This window comes from Jaculus jaculus, chromosome 6, assembly GCF_020740685.1.
Source record: "Jaculus jaculus isolate mJacJac1 chromosome 6, mJacJac1.mat.Y.cur, whole genome shotgun sequence".
Classification (NCBI taxonomy): Eukaryota; Metazoa; Chordata; class Mammalia; order Rodentia; family Dipodidae; genus Jaculus; species Jaculus jaculus.
In genome coordinates, this window is record NC_059107.1 from 95,455,808 (window position 1) to 95,469,351 (window position 13,544).

Consider the following 13,544-nt stretch of genomic DNA (forward strand, 5'->3'; position numbering starts at 1 on the left):
GGCCTGGAGACTGTCCAACCTCCTTGGAGACACAGAGTGGGACTGACCACCATGACACTGGCCAACAGGAGAGCATTCAAGGAGGGACCAACTGTCCAATTGCTGAAACTTGAACCTTCCCAGCCCTGGGTGGACCCCCACCCACCCACACACTCCGTTCCACTTCAGCCTCAGCTTCCAGCAAGTTTCAGCCCACCTTATGCTTCCAGCCCAAGGGGCCCAGGGTGTGTGATTTCCACCAGCTTCACTGCCCCCTGCTAAGCCCTACAAGAGTTAGAGAAAGAAAACGATAGAACAACAGCAGTCACCCACCTTCACAGCAGGAAAGATCACATCCTAGAAAGGTGTCAGGGTCCCTGTCAGGAACAGGGTCATTCTCATCGGCTGACACAGTTCATACTTCTGTTGACGGCCACCTTTTCTGTACCTCCCTCCTGCTCCCCTGCACCCCGTGCCCAGCACTCCACTGCCTGTGGCTCTAAAAGCACCCCCTCCCTCAGCCAAGTGTGCACACACTTTGTTCTTTTCTGTTCTCAGAGAGAACTAAGCTACCAACATCAACCACATAGGCAACACACAACGCCACACTCATGTGTAACTGTGCTGTTTGTGCGTGTGCATCTGCACGCTTACATGAGCAACTGAGTTGCATGGTACCTATGTGCACCCTGAAGACACAGTGACCAAGCCATCATTAGATCATGCTATTTATTGACGATGCAACAGGGAGGGCCTCAAAGAACATAGGAGAAGAGAACAGTGTCCCCTCTTCTCTGTTTCTGGGTTCAAGAGAATAAGGACAGAGACCCTAGGCTGTGTGTGTCCCATTCAGAACGGGACTGCATCAGTCCAGGGTGTGCCATTTTGGGTGGGTTGTCTGTCAGTCCTTCTCCTGAGCACAGAGCCAGCTCTTGGCATAGGCAGGAGCTCGGACCAAAACCCAATGGGTGAGGGTCCTCAGAGTGAGGTCCAGGAAGCCAGGCATCATGGTGAGACAGAGAGGGACAGGATGGAGTAGGTCTGAGCTGGGGTGCAGCTGGAGGATCCTAGGCATGCTCTGGCAGGAATGCCAGGCATAGAAGCCCAGACCTGTCCAGACTTAGAAAGGGGGGGGGTGTTGGTGGGTGGGGAAAAGAGCTTTGGCAGAGGCCAGTGCCAAGGTCACAAGAATGGGAGGGGGGTAAGGAGGACTAGGGTAGGACACCAAAGGGGTCCTGGAGGAGAGAGGGCACAGGCAGCCCTCTCTACCGGCTGCCTTTCTTGGAGGGAGCGCTCAGGCTGGAGCCCTTCGCGAGGGCATCCTTGTAGTCACCAGCAGTGCCTCGGCTCCTGCTCTCTCCGCCACGGACACTGCACACTCCGGAGATGCAGCTCGTACTATTGGCCACGTAACCTCCACTAACTGTGCTGGGCCGGAAGCTACTGCCGCTGGTGCTGCTGATGATGGCTGGAGAGAGAGAGAGAGAGAGAGAGAGAGAGAGAGACGGGCTCATCACCCTCTTGTGCAAAGTTGGGAGGTGAGGCTCTCCTTCCCACAAGACAGACAGTGCTCTCTGGGGACCTGGGCACAGCTAGCCCCTCCTCCTGGGAGGAACATCTCAAAGATGCTTTCCCCTATGTCCTGCCCTTAGCTTGCCCAGCGTGTAATGGCAAGTCTTGCCCCGTTGATGCGTAGAGGGGCATCTTCTTTGACCAGGGGCCCGTGCACCCACCCAGCCTTCTAGACACCCACCCAACTGTCCCCTGATTAGCCATGGTGCTAAACCTACTGCCACTAACTTCTCTTCCTGCCTGGTTCTCCACAGATGGCAGCTTGCCATCCCCGCTAAGAGTCGCAGATCCAATATTTCCAGCTTGACGTTCCCCTTCTGGAATCCCCCTTTCAACCCAACCCCCAGCCCAGACCTGACAGCAACGCGCACTCCCAGTTTCACACAAAGCCTCCGGGTTATTTTCTTAGACTTCACCCTTTGTTTCTCCATCCTCCCCAGCAATGGCCAGCCCCCACTGTCATCCTCTGAGAAGAGAGACAGGATGGCAAGCATCAAAGCGCCTTGGGGTGGCAGAGAGTCAGGAGAGCTGGTTTGTGGCCATGGCTCCGCCATCTGACTTTGTGACCTCAGCAGATCTTTGCCCTCTCTAATTCTTGGATTCCTCGTCTCTACACACAGGGTTTAGCTAATGTTCCCTACAACATGCACACGCTAAATTTAGGTCAAAACACACAAGTACTTACAGATGCTGACAGGGGAAGGGTATTCTCCTGACATCCTGTGAAGAAGAGAAGTAGAGTTAGAAATAAAGTTCACAGCATCTTCGGCGCCACTGTGCCCACCGGCCTGATGCACCTTCTGAACCCAGTGGGCGCTTTGGGAAGTCCAGGGTTGCTTTGGCACAAGCTACCCCTGGATCTTTGGGATAAACAGATCATAAGCTCAGCCAAATAACAGCTTTCAAGAAGTGCCCATCAGTATGCCCACTCCCATGTCAGGCCTGTCCTCCCCTTGGCACATTGGGAATCTGGACTGGCTTAGCACACTTTCCCCAAGCTGCCAATGCGTCTGGACAGGGAAGGAAGATGGAACGAGGAAGCTCAGTGGAGGAATGGGGTTCAGGGAGGAGGGGTAGTGGGAAGCTCCCAGGCACACCAGGGAGGCAGCGAGGACTGAATGAGCTTCTCCACACAGCACACCATGGCACAGCGCCCAGGGTGAAGGGGGCGCTCCCTGCATGACTAAGGATGGCTGCTAGCATTACTCCTACGCGTGTTTCTATCACCACCACCCCACGCCCCCCAAGAGCTCATGCTCTCTTGGTAAGAATGTATTGGGCCTTCTGCTTCGGTTCCTCCTGTGTTCTTGGGGGCTTCCTGACCAGTGCTTCCAACTCACCTGCACTCCTCGCTCTCCAGCAGTTTGCGGTAGGTGGCGATCTCCATGTCCAGGGCCAGTTTTAGGCTCATGAGTTCCTGGTACTCTCGCATCATCCGGGCCAGCTCCTCCTTGGCCTGGTGCAGGGCACCCTCCAGCTCGTCCAGCTTGGCCCGGGCGTCCTTGAGGGCACTGTCCCCTCGCTGCTCAGCATCGGCGATGGCTGTCTCCAGGTTAGAAGCCTAAGCAAAGGATTGGAGAAGTTAGACAACCGGAAGGAGGCGTGGGCATCATATGTAGTGAAATTCCTCCCGTGACTTAAGAGCCAGTGGCCGAGGTGGCCGCTTCACCCGAGGCATACCACACTTTGACTTTGGCTGGACAAGGGCTGGCCACCCTCCTAGAGCTGTAGCTGTGTACCTGTGCTCAGATGTCTGTGGGAAGGGGAAATCATGGCCCCTGTCATCAGGAACTTACAGCCAGTTAAGTATCACTTCAGTTCACTGCCCAGATATCAACTGAGTGTCCCTGTGCCAGGACGCACAGCGAGTAAGTGGCTCTCTGCTCTTGAGATGTTTAGGAACCAGGAGGAAATATCATTGCAACACAATGTGGTAGGTGCAATGCTAGCTGCTGCCCAGATGCATGGCCCACAGACCAGGGGCCTCCCCAGGAGTGACTCTCATTGACCAAGAGTCCTCTTTGTGCCCAGTACCATGTGTGGCACTGTATATTCCACACACATATTCCAGCTCCTGTGGTCCTTATGGCCCCCTCTCATGCAAGGACAAGTGATTAAGCCAAAGTCACAGAGCCATTGTGTTTTAAAGCCCTTGTTAAAGCTCCATAGAGCTCCCCACCCCTTTCCACAGACCTAGTTCCCTTTACCTGTTTCTTGGCATTTTCAATCTCTGAGCGGAGTCTCTGGATGAACCGACTCAGCTCGGTGATTTCGTTCTTGGTGTTTTTGAGGTCGTCCCCGTGGCGGCCAGCTGCCAGCTGCAGCTCTTGGAACTGGGAAACCCAAAGCACAGAGGATGAATGAGTGTGGGAAGCATGTCGCAGGGCATGCGAGATCCCCACGCTGCAGCATCAGCATCCAGTGGCTACTTGGCCCAGAGACGGCCTCTGCTCTAGGTACAGTCATGGCTGCTAGTTTTACTTCCCACACCCCCAGGCCCCGGCCTGGCCTCATCCTGCTCACCTTGGTCTGATACAGGGCCTCAGCCTCAGCCTTGCTCTTCAGGGCGATCTCCTCATACTGGGCGCGGACCTCATCGATGATACTGTCCAGGTCCAGGTTGCGGTTGTTGTCCATGGACAGGATGACAGACATGTCACTGATGTGGGACTGGATCTGAGCCATCTCCTACAAGGAGACATGGGGATGAGATGTCTCTTAGCTTGGCCACCATCAAATTCTAGAGATTCCAGAAATCCAAGGCTACCAATTTCTTCAGCAAAGCAAGTTCTTGCTGGACTGCAAACGGATTCCACTACCATGGAGTGAGGTCTTGGCAGATAAAGACCGAGGAGGTTCCCAGGCTGACACAGAAGATGGATGGTTGACCCGGAGGCTTCCAGGAGAACCATAACCTCTGTTACTCTCTCAAGTCCCAAGACTGGAGTTTACCCACTGGCTTTCCCTGAAGAATGGGCGTGAGGAGATGGACTTACAGCTTCATAGAGACACTTGAAAAATTTGATGTCCTGGTCCATGGAGTCCACCTTGGCCTGCAGTTCTACCTTATTGGCATAAGCCGCGTCCACATCCTAAAACAGAAGTTCCAGTCAAACCCCTGGTCACTGCTGGTGCAGCCAAAAAGACAGCCCATGCCCCGACCTGGCTGCTCTGCTGGGGGAAGGAGACACCATTTTCTCCTTGTATGCTTCATAGGGAAGGTGATGGGGCAGCCAAAAGCCCAGACCACCCATCCTGGAAACCCGCTCCAGCAGCAGGAATGAGGTGCCCTTTGGAAAGGGACCTCCAGGTAGGTGGCTGTCAGAGGGACCCCTGTGACATCAGAGCCAGGTCTCGTAGCTGCAGGGAGCCTTTCTTCAGGACCCCAGTCTCCCTGTCCCTTCATTCTTTCTCTTACATAGACATCCACCCCAGGCCAGCTGCTTTCCCTTGGCTCTCTGGGCATCAGCTCTCATGGGGACCCAAGCTCGGGCACGCCGGCAGGCCCAGCCCCTGGTCCCGAGACAGCCCTTCCACTCACCTTCTTCAGAAGCACAAACTCATTCTCTGCAGCTGTCCGCCTGTTGATCTCCTCCTCGTACCTGTGGGAAGGCCGGGGCTCACAGGCTCACACTCTTCCCTGAGGGCCCTGGGTTTTGCCAGGAATGACACCCCCCCCCCCTTGCCAAACAAGGAATAGCGCACCAGCTAGGGGGCCACAAAAGACTGGGAGACCAGCCAGGCAAGGAAGGCTTCCTAGAGGCGGGGACATGGTGACAGAATTTGGAGGGGTGGGTCTGATGGAGAGCCAACTAAGAAAATAAAAGCGTGTGGAGAGAGCGACCCGTAACAAGCTGCTCCTGTGAGCAAAGTGTCCCAGATTACCAAGAGTGCTGGCACACGAGCACTCCTCTAGAGGTGGAAACTATGGAAGAGTAAAGGATCTACCCAAAATTGACCCCAAGCCAGAACTCTGCCCAGCTACCTTGCCATTTGTCTCAAGTGCTAGGCCAGAGGCTGGGGAGCAAGTTCCAGACCTTTGATAGAATGATGCTACTTGGAAAGGCCAAGGACACTTCTCTCTGAGTCCAAAACTTGTAAGCCAAGGTGACTACTGGGGTCGCTCGGAGGACAAGGACAGCTGCTCAGTGACAGGGCAGCTCCTCAACTCACTTCTTCTTGTAGTCCTCCACCACATCGCGCACGTTCCTCAGCTCCGAGTCCAGCCTCACACGGTCCCCGGACAACGTCTCCAGCTGCTTCCGCATGTTGCTGATGTAGCCCTCAAGGATGGGCTCCAGGTTGTTCTTGCAGTTGTTCAGGTCCAGCTGCTGCAGCAGCTCCCACTTGGTCTCCAGCACCTGGTTCTGCTGCTCCAGGAAGCGCACCTGGAACCCAAAGCCCAGCTACTGTTGACCCCCGCATCCAACTCATCATAACTGTCACTTCAGGGCTTGACCCATGGCCCCCGCCTTTGTCCCTCAGTGCAGCTGCATGAGGCAGGCAGAGTTTTGGCCCTGCTCGGTAGAGAGGAAATGAGCAGCGCTTCCTTCCAAGGTTCAGTAGTTCCGGTAGTGGCAGAGCTCAGAGCTGAACCCAGTCATGGGTCCCTGTCCTTCAGGTATCAAATCACCCAGAGCCCACAGTAGCCAAACCAGAGCCGGGAGTGAGCTCGCCTGAAATCACGGAGCAGAGCCAGGCTGGGTGCCCACTCTGAAGGCCAAGGACCACTCTTCATTTCATGAATGTCAGTACACAGGGAGGCTAGCTAGAGCCAAGGGCTTCTGAGCACTTCAGGTTCCCATCTCTTCTCATCCCTGCTCCCTGACCTCTGGCCGGCTCTCAGCTGCTGTATTAGAACCTCCTTCCTTGGCATAATACATGAAGCTGGACAGCCCAGCCCTTGCTGGACTTGGAAATGCATTAGAGGTGATCAATGTATAGTCTTTCGGTCTAATTTGAGGGGCACGATTTTTAAAATGTGACTTTAATTTGTGAGAACAAGCATAGTTAAACAAGGCTGTGTTCTCAGGACACGGGAGGGCTACCTGGGACTCAACACTGAGACGGGAGCATCCACTGAACAGTTCGTCTCTAGCACTTGGTCTGGTTGCAATGATCCTGAGTTATTCCTGCATGTCCATGAGCTGGGCATTCACTACATGTGGGACACCACAGTGCCCAGCATGCCACTGTATGAGGCTGGGCTGCCGACAGGACTTGCCTTTTCATCTGGCTACCTGAGGCTAAGAGATGGTAGTCTTTCAGAGGCCAGTGGTCCTCAGGAGCTGTCCGGGCATTGGGCCTCCTCCCCCTCCCCTGGGACAGAGTAATCGTCACATTCACCTTTCCTTCATATCACCAGACCCACCCCTTCCACTTTGCCATAGCGTCTGCCCAGCCCATCTCAGGGTCAGGCCACTGCGTCCCCCCCACATCCAAATCCTCAGAACCTACATCCAAATCCTCAGAACATGTGACTTGGCCTGGAGGGCAAAATGCTGCAGCACCAGCCCTGGCCCCTGGAGCAGAGCAGAGGACAGGGGCCCTCGATGCAGGACAATGCAGGCTCAGGTCCAGTGACACATAGCCCAGCCTCCAGTGGCACATGTGCAGGTGGCCTGTGACACCTGTTTCAAGATGCCAGCATAGCTCTCTAACCTGTGCTTCTGGATACGAAGGAAGCCTGGGGTCCACTGTTGCCCAGCCTATCCTCCAGGGGTGCCTAGGCATGGTAGTGCCCTCTCCCCATGGTGCTGTTGACCCATAAGCTTGCCATCTGTCACCTGCCTCTGTAGTAGCCTAGCTGGGCTGAAGGGTTCTTCAAGGTCCCTCCAGGCCTGGGTTCCTTGGCTTCCCAGCACCCCTGCACTGATTTCCAGGATAAGGATGGCAACAACCACTATCTCTGGGGGATTTTGTGTGCCAGGCATGGTGCCAAGATCATAATGCATGCTTTCTTTTCTAAATGAACACAACCCCCAGAAGAAGGCCACAATTTCCACACTAGAGATGAGGACATGGAGGCCAAGACAAAACACATGACTCTCCCAAAACCATCCAGCTAGTCGGTGAGGGGCCAGGCCTGGCTCCGGAACATCTCATCTCCCTGGCATTATGCTGCCTCTCAAGAGAGCCCTTGGCCTCTGAAACAAATGTCACAGTGGAGTCAGCCATGAGCCCGATGGGCCCAGGTGACCACACACCCATGCTGTTGATCGCCCACTTAGATGACTAGGACACTTGGTCAGTGTGTTAGAGGAGAGGACAAAGCTTCCTGGCTACTCTGGGACAGATTCTCCTGCTGCTCTTTACTGCATACAGCCTGTGGGGCCCAAGGCTTAAGAATGGTACCAGGCTCTAGAGTAAGAAGCAGACCTCATTCCCGGGAGCTCAGGGTTCCCATATGCCTATGCTAGTAGAAACTGACTTGGTCTCTGTTTTCCCTCTGGAAAGAAAACACAGAGAATCTTCCATGTCACTGAGATGATGCGCTGTACCTGCTCTATCCACAGGGTCCCCTCACACCTAACTCGACTCTATCTATCTACACCTATCTCTACTGCGGTAACAAAATCTCAGGCTCCAAGAAGAAAAGAGAGCTGTACCCAGGTCCCACAGGTCTTGGCAAACTCACCTTGTCGATGAAGGAGGCGAACTTGTTGTTCAGAGCCTTAATCTGTTCCCGCTCCTGGGCGCGCACCTTCTGGATCTCGGGGTCCAGCTCCACGTTGAGGGGAGCCAGGAGGCTCTCGTTGACCGTGACCTGATGGATGCCTCCAGGTGGACACACAGTTGGGCACACAGGCCCCAGGGCCACACTGCCAAAGATGCTGCCAGCAAAGCCACTGGCCCGGTTCCGGCCGAACCCAAAACCTCCATTCTTCCCACTGCCACTGGCCATGTTGAGGGTGATACTCCTGGCACCTCCCAGGCTGTAGAGGCTGCGACTGCCGAAGCCTCCGCTGAGCCCCTTGCCCCCTGCCCGGTAGGAAGACGAGCTGCCCCCGGACAGCACTGCCGAGCAGCCGCTGAAGCCCCTGTTGGAAGCAGCTCCGGACTTGCAGGTGAATTGGCGGCTCATGTCGCTGGTGAAGATGGAGAACAGGTGCAGCAGGAGGAAGGTAAACCCCACGAAGGCTGTGCTGGCTACACTGAGCACCAGCAGGTGCCTTTATATGTGCTTGGCACTGGGCTTGCGGATGGGCAGTGGAAGCTTAATTCGTGGGTTTGGCTTGCCTGGGAGCAAGAAGTCATTTTCTGTGTGCTGAGCTAGAGATCGGCCCTCCCCACCTTTGAAACAACATGAAACCATCAAATTGCTGGGCTTGCAAGCCTTGCTCGGGTAATTTGGGTCTTATCTAATTAACCGGCTGTTATAAGGTGATTTGCCTCTGGCCTCAGCCTCTCTGGGGGGGATGTCACTGGCACGCCACCATCTCTTATCTGGATTGATATCTCTGCACACTTGGCTTCCTCCCAGCGGGGTAAGGGAACCTATGTGGCATGGATTTGCTTTGGACAGGACAAGCCATGATAGTCAGGATCTGGGGACTGTCACTGTAACTGTGGCTGGTCACCCACCCCAGGTCTCCTGGAGGCATACCCTATACAGGGCGGCAGCTCTGTGTGACTTGGGTGGAGGGAGTCTGTCCTTAGCGTGGGACCTGAGCAGCCCAGTCCACAGAAGCCAAAGGGCCCATCACAGCCATGTATCCATTATACTTTTTGGCGAGTCAAATGCCCCTTGTATACCTATCAAGCACCCATAGTAAGGCAGGTGGGGGTCTGAAAATATGGGCAAGCCCTCTAGCCACTGGAGAGAACGAGAAGGGACAGAAGAGTGCGGAGTTAGGCAGGGACTCCACAGACGGGAAGTGTAGAGGACCGAGAGAGGCTGGCCATGGTCTGGACGAGATCAAGGACAAGCTCATGTGGAGTCTGTTTCATCATGTCTGTCCCTCTGTCATGTGCTTTTCTACGAGTGAGGACAAGAGTCAACTGTTCCTGTGAGGTCATTATGAGCTCTAACTCCAGCTGGGGCTGTTCGGGCCCAAGAATCTGAGAGCTGAGCCTGGCCTCAGCACAGGCTTAAGCCAGAAAGCCCCCATTGGGGTGACCAGCAAGCACCATGCCAAACAGTGCTATGGTGACTGCCCGAGAGGCTCAGCCCTCGGTCCCATCCATCCTGGGTCCCTGGCTCCCATGTTAGGCCTCCATGTTAGGCTCACCCTGCTTGGCCCATACCTGGCTCGTCCCTGGAGCATGTCCTCTCCTCAAGACCATTGCTGGGGTCCCGTGGTAAGGGCAGCTCTCATTTGAATAGGGTCTAAAGGGAGGTGAATCTGGACACAAGTTGGCCTGGGTCTCTGGATTAAGTAAGCGGCTTGGCCTGGAACCCATTCCCTCTGCTCCCCTGCATCCGTTCCCTGCCCACTGACCATTCTGTCCTCACGGTTCTTATTGAACCAGCAGCATTGCCCTCCCCTTCCTTCTCTTTGCAGCCCTCTTCGCCCTCCTCCATCCTCCCTCCGTCTTGTTCTCTTGACCCACCCCGCCCTCTTCAGAGGTCTTCCTGGACCAATTCAGCCTGGGCCTGAGCCCTGCCCCCCCCCTCAACACCAAGAACGCTCTTGGCTGTGCAGGACAGTGACTCTGAGAGCAGCTTGCTCAGTGTTCCCCGGGAGGCCGTGCCATGCGCTCTCTTAGTTTCCCTTTGAAAGGATGACAGTGGCTTCTGCAGACAGAGACCAGCGACCTGGTGTGTTCCTCCTCCCACCTCTCCTGCCCCCCCCTTTGGTCAGCCTCCACTAGTGTCCACTGTGTGCCCGGCCTCCTTCCCATCACTGGACATGCAGGACTTTGTAGTATAATGGCGAGGCCTTTCTCAGTACCCACAATGGCCCCCATTGACAGCTTAGCCAGTACATCTCTCTGACATGTACAGCAGCACTCAGCCAACAGTGTCACAGCCGCTGCCCCTCCCTCCCTCACCCTCCCTCACCCTCCCTCATCCCCTTTGCTTGCTATGGGCGTCTCAGCCACTGGCCTTATGCTTAACTCCCTACGATATTGTTCCCACGCAGAGCAGACGAACTCCGACTTCTCTCACCCACAATGCCTTGGCTCCTCTGAAGCACAACGTAAACCTGAGACTCTGCCCCACCTCTTATCCTCTGTCCACGACACCTGCATGGTTCTTGGGCTTGGTAAGGGTCTCGTGCCCAGCAGTGCTGCCCTCCATGATCCACTCAAGCACAGGACTAGTTTATGAAGAATCCCCCCCCCCATCCGATCCCGAGGTAGCACACAATCGGTCATTGTCCACCTGGGGTGACACCAGGTGAGAAGCCAGACTCCAGGACCCGAATGCCTCTGCGCCACTCAGCGGGGCCACTCTGCCTGGCCTCTCTGAGCCTCGGCATCCCCCGTGAATGGGTCAATGTATGCAGTGGGTGCTGGCAAGTGCATGTGTTAATCCACATAAAGGGTCCCCGAAGGTTTGCCGTATGCTTAGTGTCCAGTAACTGGTGCCAGTGACCAAAAGAGAGGAGCCAGGGGGCTCAGCCTGTCCTCACTCCTCCTTCCTCTCCTGCCAGCTGTCCAGATCAGCACATTCCCATGCAGTAGCATCAGGTGCTGAGGGCAGGGAAGAGGTGGTGCTCCCACAAGCCCAAGGCTCTCCCAGACCATCCCAGATACTAGCAAATTGACCATTACAAATACTAATAGCCACTGTCGACCAAGCACTTAGCAAGTGAAAAACTCCAAGCAGGAAGCACTTTGGAAACATGATTTCACATCTCCTGGACTTGATCCATTCCTCACATGCTTGTTGACCCTCAGCCAAGCACAGATGGGGGCAGTTCGAAGTTTGCTGCCTTCAAAGAGTTTGTCCTTGTGTCCCTGCGAAGGTCAGTATCCTTGGAGAGGCAGCTCGCCAGGCTGGGAACGAGTCATTGTCAGCCTAGCATGAATTCGTTAATCAGATACTGGCCATTAGGAATGAAACACCCGGTGTTGTTGATGACGATGGTGATAATGATAATAGGGGAGGAAGCTGCACAGAGTTCTGGAGCACCCACAGGAAGGGTGGGCCCAGGTGGGTACCTCGAGTGCTGACATTTTGCTAGAGGGATAAGGGAGGGAGGGAGTCAAGAAAATCAACATGGAATCCCAGTTCACCGAGGGGGCAAAGGCCTTGCCCTTGTTCGTGGGTGAACTGAAACTTACATTCGACTCCACGGCAAGAGGAGACAGAGCCCCTTCATGGAGAGTCTCTTGGCCTAGTAGGGGAGGCACGTGAGCCACCCTGACCCATCATCCTGCTGTTCTTCCTCCCCTCCTCCCCCCTCCCCCACCCCCCCAACAATGGCTTCGGTGTGAGAACTGGATTCAGTACAAGGCTTGGCCAGGCACACACGTCTCTGAAGCAGTGTCCCTCCTCTGTGAACTGGCTAAGGGGAACATGTAAGGTTGAGAATTAAACCTCAAAGATATCAGGCATATCTAGCTTGAATATTTGAGGGAAAATGAAATCGCTTTTTTAAATCAATTTTATCTGTACGGCTCTTAGTTTTAGAGCCAAAATATTTTGTTTACTTCATATGAATAACTTGTAGTTTTCGCTATATCTGGGATGACGATCAGTTTGACACATTTGTTTGTGGTCCCAGGGCTGCCGTTGGGATGTTTGTTCTCTCTTCGTAGCATTCTTGGGCTCAGTAAGTCTCCCAAGAGAAGAGCTCAGGGGGAAGGATGAGAGAGTTTGGTATAGCTCAGGGTAGGAGGGAGGTGAACGCAGAGTAAATGCCAACATCTGGGGATGTTGGCTCCTCACAGGCTTCCAGGAGGAGGGGACTTGGATTCCAGTCTTTTGAGAGAAGCCATGGAGGGACTAGTGGTGAGAAATAGTAGGAGCAACCCAATCTGACAAGAGGCAGATAATGTTCAGGAAAAGTCCCACAAGTTTGGAGGAATCATGAGTGGACTTTGTGTAGAGAAACTGTAAGATCCAGGCTGTGCATGGACTGACAATTCTTCCTCCCTCAGGCTGGCCTTGAACTCACAGCAGTCCTCCTACCTTGGCCAGGAGTGCTGGGATCAAAGGTGTGCACCATCACACCCTGCTAAATTCTTGCTTCACCAGCAGCCTGTGTCTCAGGCTTTTCCACGAGAACATTCAGCAGCCTCGTGTGCCTGGCTTCACTTTTGATGAATGTTGAGCGGAAGCAATCAAAGCCCACAAGCCGCAACGTTCCCAAGACCATGGCCTCCGTCCTGCAGCTTGGGCCAGGATTTTGAGAGTTCATCTTTTTCAAGTTCGCAAACACCCCTACCAATCTGCTAATGCAAGCACAAGACCCAACTGCTGCTGTGGAGGAGGATCCCCGTAAGTTCGAGGCCACCCTGAGACTACATAGTGAATTCCAGGTCGGCCTGGACTAGAGCGAGACCCTACCTCGACAAACAAACAAACAAAAACTTAGCCATGTTGGTGAACAATTCAGTAGCATTTGGTATTTTGCCAGTTTTGCGCAAGCACCACGGCTGTCTAGTTTCAAAGCCGAGGAACTCACGGGGATGCTCAGTCTGGCTATGGTCTATGCCCTGGGTCTCCCAACACTCTGGGTCTCCCAACACTCTGGGCCTCCCACGGCCCAGGCTTTCTAGCACATACATGTCTTGGGGGCTGCTGAGGGTTATGAAGCTGAGGAGAGCCTAAACAATGTGTGCTTGGGTAGAATTAGGGCTGGAGGGAGGCTAGAGGCTCCAAGAGAAGGGCAGGTGGTTCCCCCCAAAATGATAATTGTCTCTAAAATTAGAGAAAATGAGCTGGGCTATTTGGATGACATCAGCCCAAGTCCTGGCAGCCTTCCTCAGCAGATGGGCCTAGGTCGTGTATCCCCAGGAGAGCCCTGCCTTGCATGAGTACCCGGCCTGACTGAAGTCCCCAGGGGGCTTGGCCACGTCAGGCCACTCACCCAGAGCAG

General features: G+C 54.6%; 1 protein-coding gene across 1 annotated transcript; it reads right to left on the bottom strand.

Moving 5' to 3' along the window:
* Positions 1-899: 899 nt before the first annotated feature.
* Positions 900-8,635, bottom strand: LOC101594890 (keratin, type II cytoskeletal 71). Its single transcript, XM_004649865.3, has 9 exons — positions 8,189-8,635; positions 5,725-5,939; positions 5,093-5,153; positions 4,548-4,643; positions 4,075-4,239; positions 3,759-3,884; positions 2,892-3,112; positions 2,237-2,271; positions 900-1,447 (listed from the first exon to the last, which is right to left on the bottom strand). The coding sequence occupies exons 1-9, from the start codon at positions 8,633-8,635 to the stop codon at positions 1,245-1,247; spliced, it is 1,569 nt and encodes a 522-aa protein (XP_004649922.2). The 3' UTR covers positions 900-1,244.
* Between the last annotated feature and the right edge of the window lie 4,909 nt (positions 8,636-13,544).

Coding starts and splice junctions, on each gene's coding strand:
- LOC101594890 (XM_004649865.3), bottom strand. CDS start 8,635: ATGAGCCGCCAATTCACCTGCAAGTCCGGAGCTGCTTCCAACAGGGGC. Junction 5,940..8,188: donor TCGCCTCCTTCATCGACAAG/GTGAGTTTGCCA, acceptor TTTGGGTTCCAG/GTGCGCTTCCTGGAGCAGCA. Junction 3,885..4,074: donor AGGCCCTGTATCAGACCAAG/GTGAGCAGGATG, acceptor TGGGTTTCCCAG/TTCCAAGAGCTGCAGCTGGC.